General features: G+C 42.6%; 1 protein-coding gene across 1 annotated transcript in view; it reads right to left on the bottom strand.

Moving 5' to 3' along the window:
- Positions 1–323: 323 nt before the first annotated feature.
- LOC115126203 (uncharacterized) overlaps positions 324–18284 on the bottom strand; it is a 29925-nt gene continuing 11964 nt past the window's right edge. The window contains exons 6-19 of the mRNA XM_065014817.1: positions 15831–17582; positions 15500–15673; positions 14674–14847; positions 14102–14273; positions 9308–9481; positions 7153–7234; positions 6154–6299; positions 4175–4365; positions 3582–3695; positions 3369–3482; positions 3193–3258; positions 976–2727; positions 646–819; positions 324–517 (exon numbers count right to left, since the gene is read on the bottom strand). Of these exons, the coding sequence (XP_064870889.1) occupies positions 340–517; positions 646–819; positions 976–2727; positions 3193–3258; positions 3369–3482; positions 3582–3695; positions 4175–4365; positions 6154–6299; positions 7153–7234; positions 9308–9481; positions 14102–14273; positions 14674–14847; positions 15500–15673; positions 15831–17582 (5263 nt within the window). The 3' untranslated portion in view covers positions 324–339. The remainder of the gene's footprint in view (positions 518–645; positions 820–975; positions 2728–3192; positions 3259–3368; positions 3483–3581; positions 3696–4174; positions 4366–6153; positions 6300–7152; positions 7235–9307; positions 9482–14101; positions 14274–14673; positions 14848–15499; positions 15674–15830; positions 17583–18284) is intronic.

Here is an 18284-nt window from a genome sequence, read left to right as displayed (position 1 = left end):
GTATTGTGTGTTATCCTCCATGATTTAACAATGGAAATAAGTCCCAGACTGTATTGTGTGTTATCCTCCATGATTTAACAATGGAAATAAGTCCCAGACTCCTCCATGATTTAACAATGGAAATAAGTCCCAGACTGCAAGTGTATTGTGTGTTATCCTCCATGATTTTACTCAAGCATGTATGGCTTTTTCAAGTGCTTTGTGTGCTTGTTTTTCAAAATGCATAAACGTAACTAAGTTGGAGCTAGGAACACAAGACTTTCGCTACACCCGCAATAACATCTGATAAATATGTGTATGCGACCAATACAATTAGATTTGATATGATGAGGGAAAGTTTTACCTCAGTGTCTCCAATTTACTTTGTGGATTCTCAAGTCCAGCACAGATGAATCTCACTCCTGAATCCTGGAGTTCATTTCCTCCCAGGTCTAGCTCTCTCAAACTTGAGGTGTTTGAACTGAGAGTTGAAGCCATCACCTCACAGGATTTCTCAGTTAGGTTGCAATCATTCAACCTGGAGAGATGATGCGGCTTAGTAACCCACACAAATCTATAACTACATTTACAACATGAAGAATGTACATCTTCATATTTACAACATCCACTTCACTTTGCAGTGGAGACAGTCACAAAGTCACTCACTTCAATGTCTCCAGTTTACAGTGTGGATCCTCCAGTCCAGCAGAGAGCAGCTTCACTCCTGAATCCTGGAGTTTATTGCCACTCATGTCCAGCACTCTCAGACAGCATGAGTTTGATTTGAGAACAGAAGCTATTGCATCACAGCTTTTCTTGGTAAGTTTACATTCGTTCAGACTGTGGAAAAAAAGTTGCATCTCAAGAAACACAGGTGACAACAAAAGAATCTCCCCTTAAGGACTGAGTTGTCAGCCTAAATGGTAATGCAAACGGATGTTCATTATTATGTTACATTAGCATGCTGTCTGGAATGTAATTTGACTAAGCACTCACAGGGCTGTTCTAGAGGATCTGACAACTGGGAGAAGTTTGAGAAGAGCCGCATCTGATCTGATGTATTTCTTCAGGTCAAACACATCCAGCTTCTCGGAGGTCAGCAACATGAAGACCAGAGCTGACCACTGTCCAGATGAGAGTTTAGATTTTGAGAGACTTCCTGATCTCAGGTAGCTTTGGATCTCTTCCACTAGAGAATGATCATTCAGTTCATTCAGACAGTGGAACAGATTGATACACCTCTCCAGAGGGAGGTTCTTCCTGATCTTCTCCTTGATGTACTTGACTGTTTTCTTGTTGCTCTGTGATCTGCTTCCTGTCTGTGTCAGTAGGCCTTTTAGGAGATGCTGATTGGACTGCAGTGAAAGGCCTAGAAGGAAGCGGAGGAAAAGGTCCAGCTGGCCATTTTCAAACTGCAAGGCCTTGTTCACTGCATCTTGGTATAGTTTGTTTTTGCGGAGGGATCTCTCTTTAGCCATCAGATTGTTGTTGTCGTTAGTGAACACGAGGAACACATATAGTGCAGCCAGAAACTCCTGGATACTCAGATGTACAAAGCAGTACACCTTCATTTGGTTAAGCCCAGACTCTTTTCTGAAGATCTGAGTGCACACTCCAGAGTACACAGACGCATCCTTGATGTCAATGCCACACTCTCTCAGGTCGTCCTCATAGAATATCAGATGACCTTTTTCTAGCTGTTGAAAAGCCAATTTTCCCAGTGACAAAATCATCTCTTTATCCCAGTAAAAATCGTTGGAAGGCTTTACAGGATATTTCTGACTCCTCAGTTTTGACTGGAAGATCATGAGGTGAGCGTACATTTGAGTCAGATTCTTGGGGATCTCTCGACTCTCTGTTTCAGTTAATAGTCTCTCTAGGACAGTGGCTGAAATCCAACAGAACACTGGAATGTAGCACATGATGTGGAGGCTCCTTGATGTCTTTATGTGTGAGATGATTCTGCTGGCCAGGTCCTCCTCACCGATTCTCTTCCTGAAGTATTCCTCCTTCTGTAGGTCATTGAACCCTCGTACCTCTGTCACCTGGTCAACACACTCAGGAGGGATCTGATTGGCTGCTGTCGGTCGAGATGTTATCCAAATGTGAGCAGAGGGAAGCAGATTCCCTTTGATGAGGTTTGTCAGCAGAACTTCCACTGAAGTTGACTCTGTGACATCACAGCAGATCTTATTATTCTGGAAGTCCAGAGGAAGGCGACATTCATCCAGACCATCAAAAACAATCACAATATTTTTGTTTTCTGAGATTTCTGATACTTTTGTTTCTTTAAAGGAGTGATGAAGTAGTTCTATCAGACTTAGATTTTTATCTCTCATCAAGTTCAGATCCCGAAAAGGAAGTGGGAAGATGATCTGGATGTCTTGATTTGCTTTTCCTTCAGTCCAGTCCAACATGAACTTCAGCACAGACACTGTTTTTCCAATGCCAGCAACTCCCTTTGTCAGCACTGTTCTGATAGGCTTGTCTTGTCCAGGTAAGGGTTTGAAGATGTCATTGAGTTGGATTGATGTCTCTTGTTCTACTGGAAACCTGCATGCTGTCTCAATCTGTCTTACCTCATGTTCATAATTAACCTCTCCACTTCCACCTTGTGTGATGTAGAGCTCTGTGTAGATGTTGTTAAGAGGTGTTTTTTTGGCTTGATCCTCAATGCCTTCAAATAAAGAATATGCCCTATTCTTCAAGTAGGATTTCATTTCTGTCTTAGTGGAAACAGTGTTGTACCTATGTGTGGAAAAAAAGATGTTCATTGTTGAATTTAATTATATTTGTTTGGGTAAAAAAATATAAAATATGAACTCTAACCTGAATGTGATTAATGATGAAACAGTACATGGTTTGACATCCTACAGTTAGCTCGGCTAAGTGAAAATTAAGCCACAAAATATGGTGCAATTACTGAGAGACAATGCACTCTGCACTCCTGATAGTTACACTTAACATTGGGTCCAGTCTCACTATTATAGTCATCATATTATTATTTTATTTACATTTCTAGTATAAAGTCAGACTGAATGATGTCCTGTAGACATTTAAAATCCTATAAGAAGCTAAATGAGGCATTCTGAATGATGAACTGGAGGCTATTATCTGGAAATGCACAGAGTAAAGGTACTAGATGTCATCAGACATTTATGGTGAAATAAACTAGAAAACAGGTAGGATGCAGTGCAAACTGCGATCACTCACACTCTGTCATCAGTAGGGACTCTGGGTTGGTGATCCATTGACTGGTCATTCTCCTCAGAGATACTGCTGGGTAGAAATGAGCACAGAGAGCAATAACATCAGTCTTCATCTATACAGAAGATGGTAAATAAAAGGAAAAGCCATCATCAAACACCATGTTATTTCTCAGGTCTCACCTTTGCCCAGTGGATAATTCTCCATCACTGAAGAGAATATTTAGTCCCAATGACTTGTCACTCTTCATTGAGACACAGCCAGGTACAGGTGAGACTAGTCGGTCTGTCTTGATCCTGTTAAAAGCCACAGGAGCAGAAATAATTAACCTTCCCTCAGAACCCCCACAGAAGAAACCAGAAAAAGCATAATATATCGGAAGCACAAGGTCTCACCTTTGTTCAGTGGAAAAGTCTCCCTCCCTGAAGTGAATAGGAGGTAGCATAGACCTGTCACTCTTCATGGAGACACAGCTAGGTACAGGTGAGACTGGTCTGTGTGTCTTGATCCTGTGTAAAGCAGGATGTGAGTTTACAACATACACTCCAAAAGGGTTCTTCGGCTGTCCCCATAGGAGAACCCTTTGAAGAACCCTCTAACCGATTTTGGTTACAGGTAGAACACTTTTGGGTTCATTGTAGAACCTCTGTGGAAAGGGTTCTGCATGGAACCCCAAAATGTTCTACCTGGAATCACAAAGGGTTCTCCTATGGGGACAGCTGAAGAGCACCTTTTCTCTAAGTGAGTAGGAGAGTTTGAACACATCTCAGATTCTTGTAACTGTCCTTGTTATGGTTACTTATATTTGTCATCAGTCTAAATGCTCATAACAACTAGTTACAGGTTAGTTAGATATTACATGTGTCTCCAACAAAATGTCTGATTCACTTGATCTATTGTATGAAATAAAGACAAATCATAACAATACTGACTTGTTAGATAGTTGTTACAAACTCTCAACTCCTTCACACCTATTTGATGATCTTACCTCTTAAGTTCACTATTAGTGTCCTGTTCTGTAGGAAAACTCCTTTTAGGGGACAACGCTCCCTCACTCCCTGACAAACTCACTCCAGAAGCAATGACTTCTTCTTCAGTCTTTTTACAGATACTAGAAGGAGTGCCTCCCCTCTCTTCTTTCTCCCCAGAGAGACTCATTCTAGAGGGAGTGCTTTTCTCCTATTTCTCACCAGAGAGACTCATTCTAGAGGGAGTGCTTTTCTCCTATTTCTCACCAGAGAGACTCATTTTGACTCCTTGTAGACCCTGTTATATAAGGAGGTGGAGCTTCTTTGTCAACAAGAGTCTTTCAACATCCAACTGTCATTTGGCAGAAGCATTCTGCAAATAAGCATTTATCTTTGTTTATGATTTCATTATAGGACAACAAAGCAAAACATGGAGCAACGACTTTGATGCTGATAGCCTGAGGAAACCTAAGGAGAGAATATTCCAGAAAATATATCAGTTTTGAATCCCAGCCCGAGTGAAATGTAAGTTAAACTTACCTCAGTGTCTCCAATTTACATAGCAGATTCCAGGGGTGCCACTTTTGTTTTAGAAGTGGTGGGGACATAACCTGGTGAGGGTCTGGGGGAGGATGCCCAATTTTTTTGGCCATCTAAAACTAATTTCCTGCATTTTTACAAAATCCAATATGCTGTCTCTATTTAGAACAAAAAGTCATCAAGCTAATAAGTAAGAGATCATTATTACATATGTTTAAAAGACTGACTGAACAAAGGTTCAATAATACATATTGTGTTGCACCTTTAACCAAGAGCCTAACAAATGAACAACTCTTACAGATATACAACAACAACAAATCCTCTATCAGATACCAGCCATCAGCCAGACCAGCCAGCCAGACCGACCAGCCAGACCGACCAGCAGATCGACCAGCCAGACCGACCAGCCAGACCGACCAGCAGATCGACCAGCCAGACCGACCAGCCAGACCGACCAGCCAGACCGACCAGCCAGACCGACCAGCCAGACCGACCAGCCAGACCGACCAGCCAGACCGACCAGCAGATCGACCAGCCAGACCGACCAGCAGACCGACCAGCCAGACCGACCAGCAGACCGACCAGCCAGACCAGCCAGCCAACCAGACCGACCAGCCAGACCGACCAGCCAGACCGACCAGCCAGACCAGCCAGCCAACCAGACCGACCAGCCAGACCGACCAGCCAGACCGACCAGCAGATCGACCAGCCAGACCGACCAGCAGACCGACCAGCCAGACCGACCAGCAGACCGACCAGCCAGACCAGCCAGCCAACCAGACCGACCAACCAGACCGACCAGCCAGACCAGCCAGCCAACCAGATCGACCAGCCAGACCGACCAGCAGACCGACCAGCCAGACCGACCAGCCAGACCGACCAGCCAGACCGACCAGCAGACCGACCAGCCAGACCAGCCAGCCAACCAGACCGACCAGCTAGACCGACCAGCCGACCGACCAGCCAGACCGACCAGCCAGCCAGCCCGACCAGCCAGCCCGACCGACCAGCCAGCCCGACCAGCCAGACCGACCAGCCAGCCAGACCGACCAGCCAGACGGACCAGCCAGCCTGAGCCACCTGCACGCCTGACCCCCACTTGTCTAGTCAATAACTCAACTCTCCCAAAACAATTTCCTTCCCAGTTCACACCTTACATTTCTTTAATTCCCAAGGGAAAGGTTTGGAAACAAAAAACTAAAACAAAAAACCCCACATACACCTCAAATATACATTAACACACAGAAACAGCCAATCCTCCATATAATTAATCGCATAGGACTAATAGTACTGTAGAGCTATTTTTATTTGCACACAATATAGCTGGGTCACCCCGACCTGACCCTAGGGGTCCACCACCCTGCAGCGTCCCAACCCAACACATCCCACTCAGCTTTAGGATCTAAGTGAAACATTCATTATTGGTTTTCGGGTGTGTTAGGCCAGAGTGACAACCCACAGGACGGCAGACCCCCAGGGCCAGGACTGAGCAGGCCCCCAGGGCCAGGACTGAGCAGACCCGCAGGGCCAGGACTGAGCAGACCCCCAGGGCCAGGACTGAGCAGACCCCCGGGGCCAGGACTGAGCAGACCCCCAGGGCCAGGACTGAGCAGACCCCCAGGGCCAGGACTGAGCAGCTAGGGATTTCCTGAATACGTATTTCTCTTCATGTGGCATGTTTTCACTACAGACCCCTTTAGTCGTACTGTATTCCATATAAGGCATTCAGATCTTATGAACGTTGCCCAGTATACCCTTAACTGGTAATAAATACAATCTAGTGATACATAACTTGACATTGTGGGAGGATAACCAACCTTCCAATTAATGGCAATGCATTTCTTAGCCGCTATAAAATGCTAGGTTACACAGTCTCTTCTGATAACGGTCTCCAGTATCAACATTTCCAAGCAAACAAAATCAGGGATAAGGGAGAATCTGTAGACATGCTGAGATAAAGAACATACTCTTTGCCAGAATTCATCCAGCCTTCACAAGACCATAACATATGCAGATATGTCTCCTTTCGTGTTTTACACCTCCAGCAGAGGAATTACACTGGCATATAGTACATTCTATGGATGGTCTTAAACTGCACTAACTTATGTCTGAGATGATATGAACCTAACTGGGCATTCACATACAGTGGGGCAAAAAAGTATTTAGTCAGCCACCAATTGTGCAAGTTCTCCCACTTAAAAAGATGAGAGAGGCCTATAATTTTCATCATAGGTACACTTCAACTATGACAGACAAAATGAGAAAAATAATCCAGAAAATCACATTGTAGGATTTTTAATGAATTTATTTGTGTCATCGGGAAAAGCCTTTATCAACACTTGATTAACGATGGAAATCAACTTGAGGTTTGTCAGACTGCCTTAAAATATAATCTGGCTTGTCCAGTGTTTGCTGCACAGAGAGAACAAAGTATTGTATCTGCACTAATTCACCTCACCTTTGTCACCAACTAGTCTTCCCTGGCTGCCTGACACTGCTGAGACCCCTGTCACTGTCTGATCTGTGGTGGCATATTTCAGCTTTACCAAATGAGGAGCGTTACAAACTACACACCAGTCAGAGTAATACTTAAACTACATCTTTAATAATAATAAGCTTTGCAATAGCATTTCACTTTCAACAATTCCCTATTTCTAATGAACCGTTGAGAAGTACCACCAGAAAATGACAAAGATCTTTTATAGCCAAGATACACCCCTCTCAACTTACACTGACGAACCACAGATCTTAGGAACAAGCACAGAGCAGTTCTCTTTCCAAGGAAATTAACTTCCTGAATAGGCCTGTGATTAGAGAACAGGGTTTTGTTCTTTCTGGATTCCATTAGAATGACATCACAGAGGAAGGGACAGGACAACAACTCTTACAATTCCAACTACTGAATCATGCAAGACACTGTTCGTAATTATACAACTACCTTTGTTGCCAACGTGGAGATGCTGAAATAATTGTTTTGCCCGTTCTACAGAAGTCTATATCGGTTACCTAATACAGGAGTAGTAAAGGCCCAGTCCACTACATTAGTGAAAATAATATATGTACAAAAACATACATAGATTGCTGCAGCACCCCTACTTCCTGTCGCTATGTCTACCTATCTTCTGTCTAATGCAAATCATTTTCCAAACTACAATGGGCTGAAGTTTGTCTGTTGTGCGCATTTCCACCTGATGTCCCTAATTGACTCCATTTTCAAGTTAACGCTTTTTAGGTGCTCTTTCCCACGAAAACACCGGTGATCAGGTTCAACAAGTCTGTCAACCTCCAACTTCTCACAGTTATTGTTTTCAACCGTCCAAGACGGGGGGAGGGGAAGGTGCTTCCCAAACTGTTCACTAAGCACTACTGCTATAGGACAACACCCATGAAAACATTTGGCAGCACAAAGACTCAAGTTACTGCCAACCATCAACATTAAAACTGCTTTCAGAGGGCATAACCTTTCTAACCTTTCTATCAAAATAAACCATTTGCAACGGAAATTAACATCAGTTCTTGTAGGACAAGTTTAGGCAGGCATATCCAGGCTACTTCCCCATTTCCCCCATTACTCCATTACAAGATATTGTCCACTTACTGAACTACGCTATGGAAATGTACACCGGTGTACACACACACACACCATTCAAATGATTTTAAAAGTGCCATCTATTCTCCCTTCATTTAAGTAGCCTAATCACTGATTGGATCTGATTGTAGAAGTGAATGGAGCCTTTTTGTCCAATTATGTCAAATCAGTGATTCTGTGAAGGAATAAGAACCAGGCTGAAATACCCAGTTGTAGTCTTCTACTACCAAGTTTCATTTTCACTTGGCTTTTGGAACAAACAATTAACAAACATGAGAAATTCAGAAAATGTAGATTTGGCAAATCCATATGAAAATACAATGTGAGAGGCAGGACACTTTATAACAAGGCAACAGTAAGCAGGTTGTCCCCAACGAATGATGCAGTACCCCCCACACACACACACACACAGAGCAGTAAGGAGCTGCTGAGACTGCATGTCTCTCTGCTTTACTGACCAACCAGAAGACCCACAATGAGATGTTCATTGTCTTTCTGTGAAAAGGTCAGACTGTCATTGTCCTTATAAAAGGAGGTATTTTTTACTAAGCTAACAGAACACACTGAACTACAGTCAATATGTATAGACATGATGGATATAACATGATGTCATTATAAAAGGAGGGCTTTTTACTAAGCTAACGGAACACACACTACACTGACACGCAACAGAAACAGCACACATCAACCAACATCAGACTACATTTACATATATTTACATTTTAATCAAATCAAGGACTTGGATCTGAGGCCAGTGCTCCATAGTATCTTAGTGAGCTTTCAATAACGAAGCCTGGGAAGGAACGAAGTCGTCGCTCTAAGTCCTCATACAGCAGCATAGACATATAGGGGTCGTATTCACTAGACATCAAAGAGAAGAACACGGAACAAAACGGGCAGGAACCACCTGAACTTATCCAATAAGAAACTAGCATGTGTTGAATATGACTCAGTGTCTGGATGTCTACAATGGCTTACTGATCACTATATCAGTGTGCTCATGAACCTGATCAGTAAAACTCACCGCAGTGTCTCCAGTGTATAGAGGGGATCCTCTTGTACAGAAGAGAGCAGCTTTACTCCAGAGACTCCTGGAGTATTTCCACTCAGGTCCAGCTCCTTCAGGTGGGAGGGGTTTGACCTCAGAGCTGAAGCCAGAGAAGCACAGCCTTTCCCTGTGATGCTGCAGCCTGACAGCCTGTGGACCAAGGCCCTATTATGACATCAGAGACCAAGGCCCTATTATGATATTAGAGACCAAGGCCCTATTATGACATCAGAGACCAAGGCCCTATTATGACATTAGAGACCAAGGCCCTATTATGATATTAGAGACCAAGGCCCTATTATGACATCAGAGACCAAGGCCCTATTATGACATCAGAGACCAAGGCCCTATTATGATATTAGAGACCAAGGCCCTATTATGATATTAGAGACCAAGGCCCTATTATGACATCAGAGACCAAGGCCCTATTATGACATCAGAGACCAAGGCCCTATTATGATATTAGAGACCAAGGCCCTATTATGACATCAGAGACCAAGGCCCTATTATGATATTAGAGACCAAGGCCCTATTATGATATTAGAGACCAAGGCCCTATTATGACATCAGAGACCAAGGCCCTATTATGACATCAGAGACCAAGGCCCTATTATGACATCAGAGACCAAGGCCCTATTATGACATCAGAGACCAAGGCAGGAATTGAATCAGCAGTGCACTGGAAAGCTGACAATGCTGACAATATGTTTCCATTGTTTGTGGAAATCTCATTCAATCTAAATGTAGCGCATCTCGACTCAAGCATTACCTTTGAAAGTCACACTGTCAGTTGTCCAGTGCACTGCCTTGGATAAAATCCAGGACCAGTGAAATGTAAGTTAAACTCCATGAGGGTTGCCTTACCTCAGTGTCTCCAATTTACACTGTGGATTCTCAAGTCCAGCACAGATGAATCTCACTCCTGAATCCTGGAGTTTCTTTTCTCCCAGGTCAAGCTCTCTCAAACTTGAGTGTCACACCCTGACCATAGTTTTCTTTGTATGTTTCTATGTTTTGTTTGTTCAGGGTGTGATCTGAGTGGGCATTCTATGTTGTGTGTCTAGTTTGTCTGTTTCTGTGTTTGGCCTGATATGGTTCTCAATCAGAGGCAGGTGTTAGTCATTGTCTCTGATTGGGAACCATATTTAGGTAGCCTGTTTGGTGTTGGGTTTTGTGGGTGATTGTCTCCTGTGTCAGTGCCACACGGGACTGGTTTGGGTTTACACGTTTGTTGTTTTTGTAGTTTATTCATGTATAGTTTTCTTATTAAAAACAAACATGAATTTCAACCACGCTGCATTTTGGTCCTCCTCTCCTTCGACAGAAGAATCCCGTTACATTGAGCTGAGAGTTGAAGCCAGCATTCATTCAACCTGGAGGGGGATGATGCAAATAAGTAATCCACACAAATCTATAACTAAATTAACCAGGTTTCCATCCAACCTTTTTATGTGTGCAAAGTACATTTTGGATAAAAAATGTCATGACAGGCCAGATGGAAACAGCAAATTTGTTGGTAAACCTTCCAAATGTCGACAAAACAAAATATGCTAATCTCCCGAGTGGCGCAGAGGTCTAAGCCACTGCATCGCAGTGCTAGAGGAGTGACTACAGATCCGGGTTCGATCCGGTTGTAGACCAATGAGACGGCGCACAATTGGCACAGCATCGTCCGGGTTAGGGAAGGGTTTGGCCTGCTGGGATGTCCTTGTCCCATCGCGCTCTACTGACAATTTGTGACGGCCAGGCGCATGAACGCTGACTTCGGTCACTGAGCTGTACGGTGTTTCCTCCGACACATTCAAATCAAATCGTTATTTGTCACACGTGCCGAATACAACAGGTGTAGACCTTACAGTGAAATGCTTACAAGCCCTTAACTAACAATGCAGTTGTAAGAAAAATGTGTGTTAAGGAAAGAAATTAGTAAGTAAAAAATAAGAAATAAAGTTACAAATAAGGAATGAGCAGCAGTAAAATAACAGTAGTCAGGCTATATACAGGGTTACTATACTATATACAGGGTACAGAGTCAATCAATGTGCGGGGTGAGGTAATTGAGGTAATATAGATAATAAACAGAGAGTAGCAGCATCGTAAAAGGGGGGCAATGCAAATAGTCCGGGTAGCCATTTGATTAGCTGTTCAGGAGTCTTATGGCCTGGGGGTAGAAGTTGTTAAGAAGCCTTTTGAACCTAGACTTGGTGCTCTGGTAGTACTAGCTGTGCAGTAGCAGAGAGCGCAGTCTATGACTAGGATGGCTTTAATTTAAAAAATATATATCTTTCATACGAATCCTAACCTTGTGACCCATTCCACACATCTGTTGTTTGTCATGTAGACTAAGGGGGTGTATATTTGCTATAAAAGTTATTTGTATCGTTTGTCTAGAGGTTTGTGGTTTGTTGACCAGCAATCGTTATTGCTAAGCACTCACATCATTAACTTGTGTGTGGTGTGACATGCTTTCCTTATTAATAAGTGAATAAAGATTTAGTTTAAGTATAACTCTGACTTGTGTGATAAGTTTGTCTCTCCTCATTTGATAGTAAAGAAATGAACCACCACAATAGTGGTCTCCCGAGTGGCACAGCGGTCTAAGCCACTGCATCAATAAACTCTCAATTTAATAAATAAAATAAAATTTTGAGAATAAAGTTGCAGTTATATTTAATGATTAAAATAGGGGATTTTGTTAATTGCATGTCTACCTTGTTGCCTGTTGCTGTGTCTGCGCCACTGTTGGAATACCTGAGTTAGATGATCTGGTGAAACTATACTTCAGAATTGGCTTCAGTAACAAGGAAATCCTTGCTCTTTTACCACATAATAACCATCATATTATAAATATTAGGACCAGGAAGAGGTTGTACCACCGATTATTTTCAGAAGGAGAACCCATGGTTACATACAGTATTAGGTAGAGACGGACAGGCTGTGTGTGTATGCAGGTGTGTGTGTATGCAGGTGTGTGTGTGTGTGTGTATGCAGGTGTGTGTGTGGGTGGTGAAAAGTAGGGGAAAAACAAAACAAATGGCCATCAATCTAACGATCTAACACACTTGTTTGAACAGGCGTCACTGCACACTCACGTTTATCAATCAACTGATCTAAAAACTCACACACACACATCCCAAGTTTCCCCCTGGCAATTTCATACTATCATACACTCTTCTAACGGCCAAAGTGCGGTATGAGCACAAACAAAAATCATTCTCGTCTCTGAATGTGAAGAGAACTGGGGTTGAGTCCCTGTCAGTCTGCTGTCCCAATTTCACTACAACGTTCTGCTGAGTAGTTTAGGACAAAACTTCTGTGCATAATAGCAACTATTAATGACCTTATCCATGGTGCTTTACTAAGAGTAGTATTTATTTCCCCCATATGGCAACTATCCTTCTAACGACTATAGGCCAGTAGGCTATATGAGCACAGCTATTAAAACACATGATCTTAGGATCCTGGAGACCGGAGGCTGTGTGTGTGTATGTGTCCCATGTCAAGCTGCTCTCCAAATTCGCTACAACACCACACTGCTATTCGGCAGCCCATTATAAACCTAAAGTGGCCACTGGCGTAATGCAGTTTCTCTGGACCTCCCGCAAGGTCAGAGTTGGTTTGTCGAGATCGGTGTGAAAAATCTTGACTGGCCTGCACAGAGCCCTGACCTCAACCCCATCGAACACCTTTGAGATGAATTGGAACACCGACTGCGAGCCAGGCCTAATCACCCAACATCAGTGCCGAACCTCACTAATGTTCTTGTGGCTGAATGGAAGTCCCTGCAGCAATGTTCCACCATCTAGTGTGCCGCTTCAGTTATACAGATTGAATAGCGCCCCAAGTCATACACGGCAATAGGAATAACTAACTACTATTATTCATTTTACTGTTAAAATTAAATACTACTTATATTAAATTAATTGGACTATTATTCATTTGTATTATTCATTTTGAATATACAGTATATCAAAGATTAAAACAGGGTTACATACAATTTGAATAATTCTACATTACTATAATAAAAAATATATATATATTTGTAACATGCTTTTCAAAAACCCAAGGATGCTACAATAAAAATCCAAGCAATTAGTACAACTCACATGACAATCCAGACATCAAATACACTGAAATAAAGCTATCAGTCTGGTAAGATGTACAACAGAGTTACTAGGAAGACAATAAGGTTGTTGAGAACATGTGACACTGGGTGCTGTAGTTGTCCTGGAGGGCAGGCAGTGTGTCCCCAGTGATGTATTTGTTGAGGGAGAGGTATTTTCCTGGCACCACTTCTCCAGGGCTCTCTGATTGATTGAGCGATTAAAAAGGAGCTATCATTGTTGATTCGAAGCATTGAATATTTACATTCACGCACTTTGAAATTTATTTTGTAACTGTCCCAGAAGCATTTAACTGCAGCGCACTCCCACAACCAAGGATTTTGAGTTGAGGCCATTCCTTCACTGAATCTGTGAGCTGTCAATCATTTAACCTGGGAAGGAAAGAAGGGAAGTGGATCTAAGTCCTCACTCAGCAGCATAGACATATAGGGGTCATATTCACTAGACATCAAAGAGAAGAACACGGAACAAAACGGGCAGGAACTACCTGAACTTATCCAATAAGAAACTAGCATGTGTTGAAAAATGTTTCGCTACAGTTTGCACAAATGAATATGATCCGGGTGTCTGGATGTCTACAATGGCTAATGGCTAATTGTTCACTATATTACTGTGTTCATAAAACTGTGATCTTAAAAACACTCACCGCAGTGTCTCCAGTATAGCGGGGATCCTCTTGTACAGAAGAGAGCAGCTTTACTCCAGAGACTCCTGGAGTATTTCCACTCAGGTCCAGCTCCTTCAGGTGGGAGGGGTTTGACCTCAGAGCTGAAGCAAGAGAAGCACAGCCTTCCTCTGTGATGCTGCAGCCTGACAGCCTGTGGAAAGTGAGGCAGAAAAGTTACACAGTATAAAATATTACAGAAAATGACAGTTTAGCATCTAAAGATGATACAATTAATGATAAAAAACTGACAAATTGTCATTGATTATGACATCAGAGACCAAGTCCCAATTATGACATCAGAGACCAAGTCCCAATTATGGCATCAGAGACAAAGGTTGGAATTTAATCCACGTTTTGAGCAGAGACTGGACAGCCGACAATGCTGACATTATCCCAATGTTTGTGGAAATCGCATTCACTCTAAATGTAGCGCATGTCGATCGAACATAAATGGGCTTTGAAAGTCACATTGTCAGCTGTCCAGTGCACTGCCTTGGATTAAATCCAGGACCAGTGAAATGTAAGTTAAACTCCGTGAGGGTTAGCCTTACCTCAGTGTCTCCAATTTACATTGTGGATTCTCAAGTCCAGCACAGATGAATCTCACTCCTGAATCCTGGAGTTCATTTCCTCCCAGGTCTAGCTCTCTCAAAATTGAGGTGTTTGAGCTGAGAGTTGAAGCCATCACCTCACAGGATTTCTCAGTTAGGTTGCAATCATTCAACCTGGAGAGATGATGCGGTTTAGTAACCCACACACATCTATAACTACATTTACAACATGAAGAATGTACATCTTCATATTTACAACATCCACTTCACTTTGCAGTGGAGACAGTCACAAAGTGTTAAGGGAATTTTTATCTATAATGACTAATTATGTATACATTTCAATCAGGATGTACTAATCAGAATACTAAATGTTACTGTATATGTATGAATTTTCTTATCTGATCCCAGTACCGAATATAATGTGTGAATGTGGTCAAGAGTTTAGAACAATGACTATCTGTTCCTTGGTACAAATGAATCAGACTGGCTAGAATGCTTATCTACACGAGAAAACCTTGACTCGTAAATTATATTAAATTGGTAGGGAGACGGATGTGGGAAGGCTCGAGATACAGCCTTTGTACTGGAACGGAGATGGCGCGGGGTGGTATTGGAACTAATGATGTCATTTTCAGTTTATAACCTGTGGTAACCTGTATTGCGGGAGTACTCTCTTGAATAAAGGCTGCTATTTGACTTTAAGACCGGGATCTGTCCATTCCTATAAAATAAGGGTCTTACAAATTCTTATGAATTGACAGAGTGTTTAATTTTAATTGGGAATTAAAACAGAGGAATAAAATTCTTTCAATACAAAGTCACTCACTTCAATGTCTCCAGTTTACAGTGTGGATCCTCCAGTCCAGCAGAGAGCAGCTTCACTCCTGAATCCTGGAGTTTATTGCCACTCATGTCCAGCACTCTCAGACAGCATGAGTTTGATTTGAGAACAGAAGCCAGTGCCTCAAAGCTTTTCTTGGTGAGTTTACATTCGTTCAGCCTGTGGAAAACATAGCTGCATCTTAAGATACCCAGGTGCCCACAAATAAATGCCCCGTTTGGGACTGAATTGTCAGCCTAACTAGTCATTCAAACTGATGTTCATTATTATGTTACATTAGCATGCTGTTTGGAAATCAATTTGACTAAGCACTTACAGGGCTGTTCTAGAGGATCTGACAACTGGGAGAAGTTTGAGAAGAGCCGCATCTGATCTGATGTATTTCTTCAGGTCAAACACATCCAGCTTCTCGGAGGTCAGCAACATGAAGACCAGAGCTGACCACTGTCCAGATGAGAGTTTAGATTTTGAGAGACTTCCTGATCTCAGGTAGCTTTGGATCTCTTCCACTAGAGAATGATCATTCAGTTCATTCAGACAGTGGAACAGATTGATACACCTCTCCAGGGGGAGGTTCTCCCTGATCTTCTCCTTGATGTATTTGACTGTTTCCTTGTTGTTCTGTGAGCTGCTTCCTGTTGGTGTCAGTAGGCCTTGTAGGAGATGCTGATTGGACTGCAGTGAAAGGCCTAGAAGGAAGCGGAGGAAAAGGTCCAGATGGCCATTTTCAAACTGCAAGGCCTTGTCCACTGCATCTTCATATAAACTGTTTTTGTTGTGGAGGGATTTCTCTTTAGCCATCAGATTGTTGTTGTCGTTAGTGAACATGAGGAACACATAGAGTGCAGCCAGAAACTCCTGGATACTCAGATGTACAAAGCAGTACACCTTCATCTGGTTAAGCCCAGACTCTTCTCTGAAGATCTGAGTGCACACTCCAGAGTACACAGACGCATCCTTGATGTCAATGCCACACTCTCTCAGGTCTTCCTCATAGAATATCAGATGGCCTTTTTCTAGCTGTTGAAAAGCCAATTTTCCCAGTGACAAAATCATCTCTTTATCCCAGTAAAAATCGTTGGAAGGCTTTACAGGATATTTCTGAGTCCTCAGTTTTGACAGGAAGATCATGAGGTGAGCGTACATTTGAGTCAGATTCTTGGGGATCTCTTGACTCTCTGCTTCAACCAATAGTCTCTCTAGGACAGTGGCTGAAATCCAACAGAACACTGGAATGTGGCACATGATGTGGAGGCTCCTTGATGTCTTTATGTGTGAGATGATTCTGCTGGCCAGGTCCTCCTCACCAATTCTCTTCCTGAAGTACTCCTCCTTCTGTGGGTCATTGAATCCTCGTACCTCTGTCACCTGGTCAACACACTCAGGAGGGATCTGATTGGCTGCTGCAGGTCGGGATGTTATCCAAATGTGAGCAGAGGGAAGCAGATTCCCTTTGATGAGGTTTGTCAGCAGAACTTCCACTGAAGTTGACTCTGTGACATCACAGCAGATCTTATTATTCTGGAAGTCTAGAGGAAGGCGACATTCATCCAGACCATCAAAAACAAACACAATATTTTTGTTTTCTGAGATTTCTGATACTTTTGTTTCTTTAAAGGAGTGATGAAGTAGTTCTATCAGACTTAGATTTTTATCTCTCATCAAGTTCAGATCCCGAAAAGGAAGTGGAAAGATGATCTGGATGTCTTGATTTGCTTTTTCTTCAGCCCAGTCCAACATGAACTTCAGCACAGACACTGTTTTTCCAATGCCAGCAACTCCCTTTGTCAGCACTGTTCTGATAAGCTTGTCTTGTCCAGGTAAGGGTTTGAAGATGTCATTGAGTTGGATTGATGTCTCGTGTTCTACTTGACAACTGCATACTGTCTCAATCTGTCTCACCTCATTCTGATTATTGACCTCTCCAATTCCACCTTGTGTGATGTAGAGCTCTGTGTAGATGTCGTTAAGAGGTGTCGTTTTTCCTTGATCATCAATGCCCTCAAATAAAGAATATATCCTATTCTTCAAGTAGGGTTTCATTTTCTCCTGGACTTCTGTTGGGTACCTATAGGTGGAAAAGAAAGATACATGTTCCTTGTTGAATTTAATTAAATTGATTTGGGTAAACATTTATACATTTATAATATAACTAAACTCTAATCTGGATGTGATCAATGATGAAACAGTACAGAGTTTGACATTCTATAGTTTGGTAGGCTAAGTGAAGATTATAGGACAACATTTGGTGCATTTTACTGGGAGACAACGCTATCTGCATCTCCTGATAGCTACACTAAACCTTGGGTACCTTGGGTCTCACTATTATGAACTCAGCAAAAAAAGAAATGTCCTCTCACTGTCAACTGCGTTAATTTTCTTATTTTCAGCTAATTTAACATGTGTTAATATATGTATGAACATAACAAGATTCAACAATTGAGACATAAACTGAACAAGTTCCACAGACATGTGACTAACAGCAATGGAATAATGTGTCCCTGAACAAAGGGGGGGTCAAAATCAAAAGTAACAGGCAGTATCTGGTGTGGCCACCAGCTGCATTAAGTACTGCAGGGCATCTCCTCCTCATGGAATGCACCAGATTTGCCAGTTCTTGCTGTAAGATGTTACCGCACTATCCCACCAAGGCACCTGCAAGTTCCTGGACATTTCTGGGGGGGAATGGCCCTAGTCCTCACCCTCCGATCCAACAGGTCCCAGACGTGCTCAATGGGATTGAGATCTGGGCTCTACTGACCATGGCAGA

This window comes from Oncorhynchus nerka, unplaced genomic scaffold (assembly GCF_034236695.1).
Source record: "Oncorhynchus nerka isolate Pitt River unplaced genomic scaffold, Oner_Uvic_2.0 unplaced_scaffold_2081, whole genome shotgun sequence".
In the NCBI taxonomy this organism is placed as follows: domain Eukaryota; kingdom Metazoa; phylum Chordata; class Actinopteri; order Salmoniformes; family Salmonidae; genus Oncorhynchus; species Oncorhynchus nerka.
The sequence above is the reverse complement of the archived record's forward strand: the minus strand, read 5'-3'. Positions and strand labels throughout refer to the sequence as shown.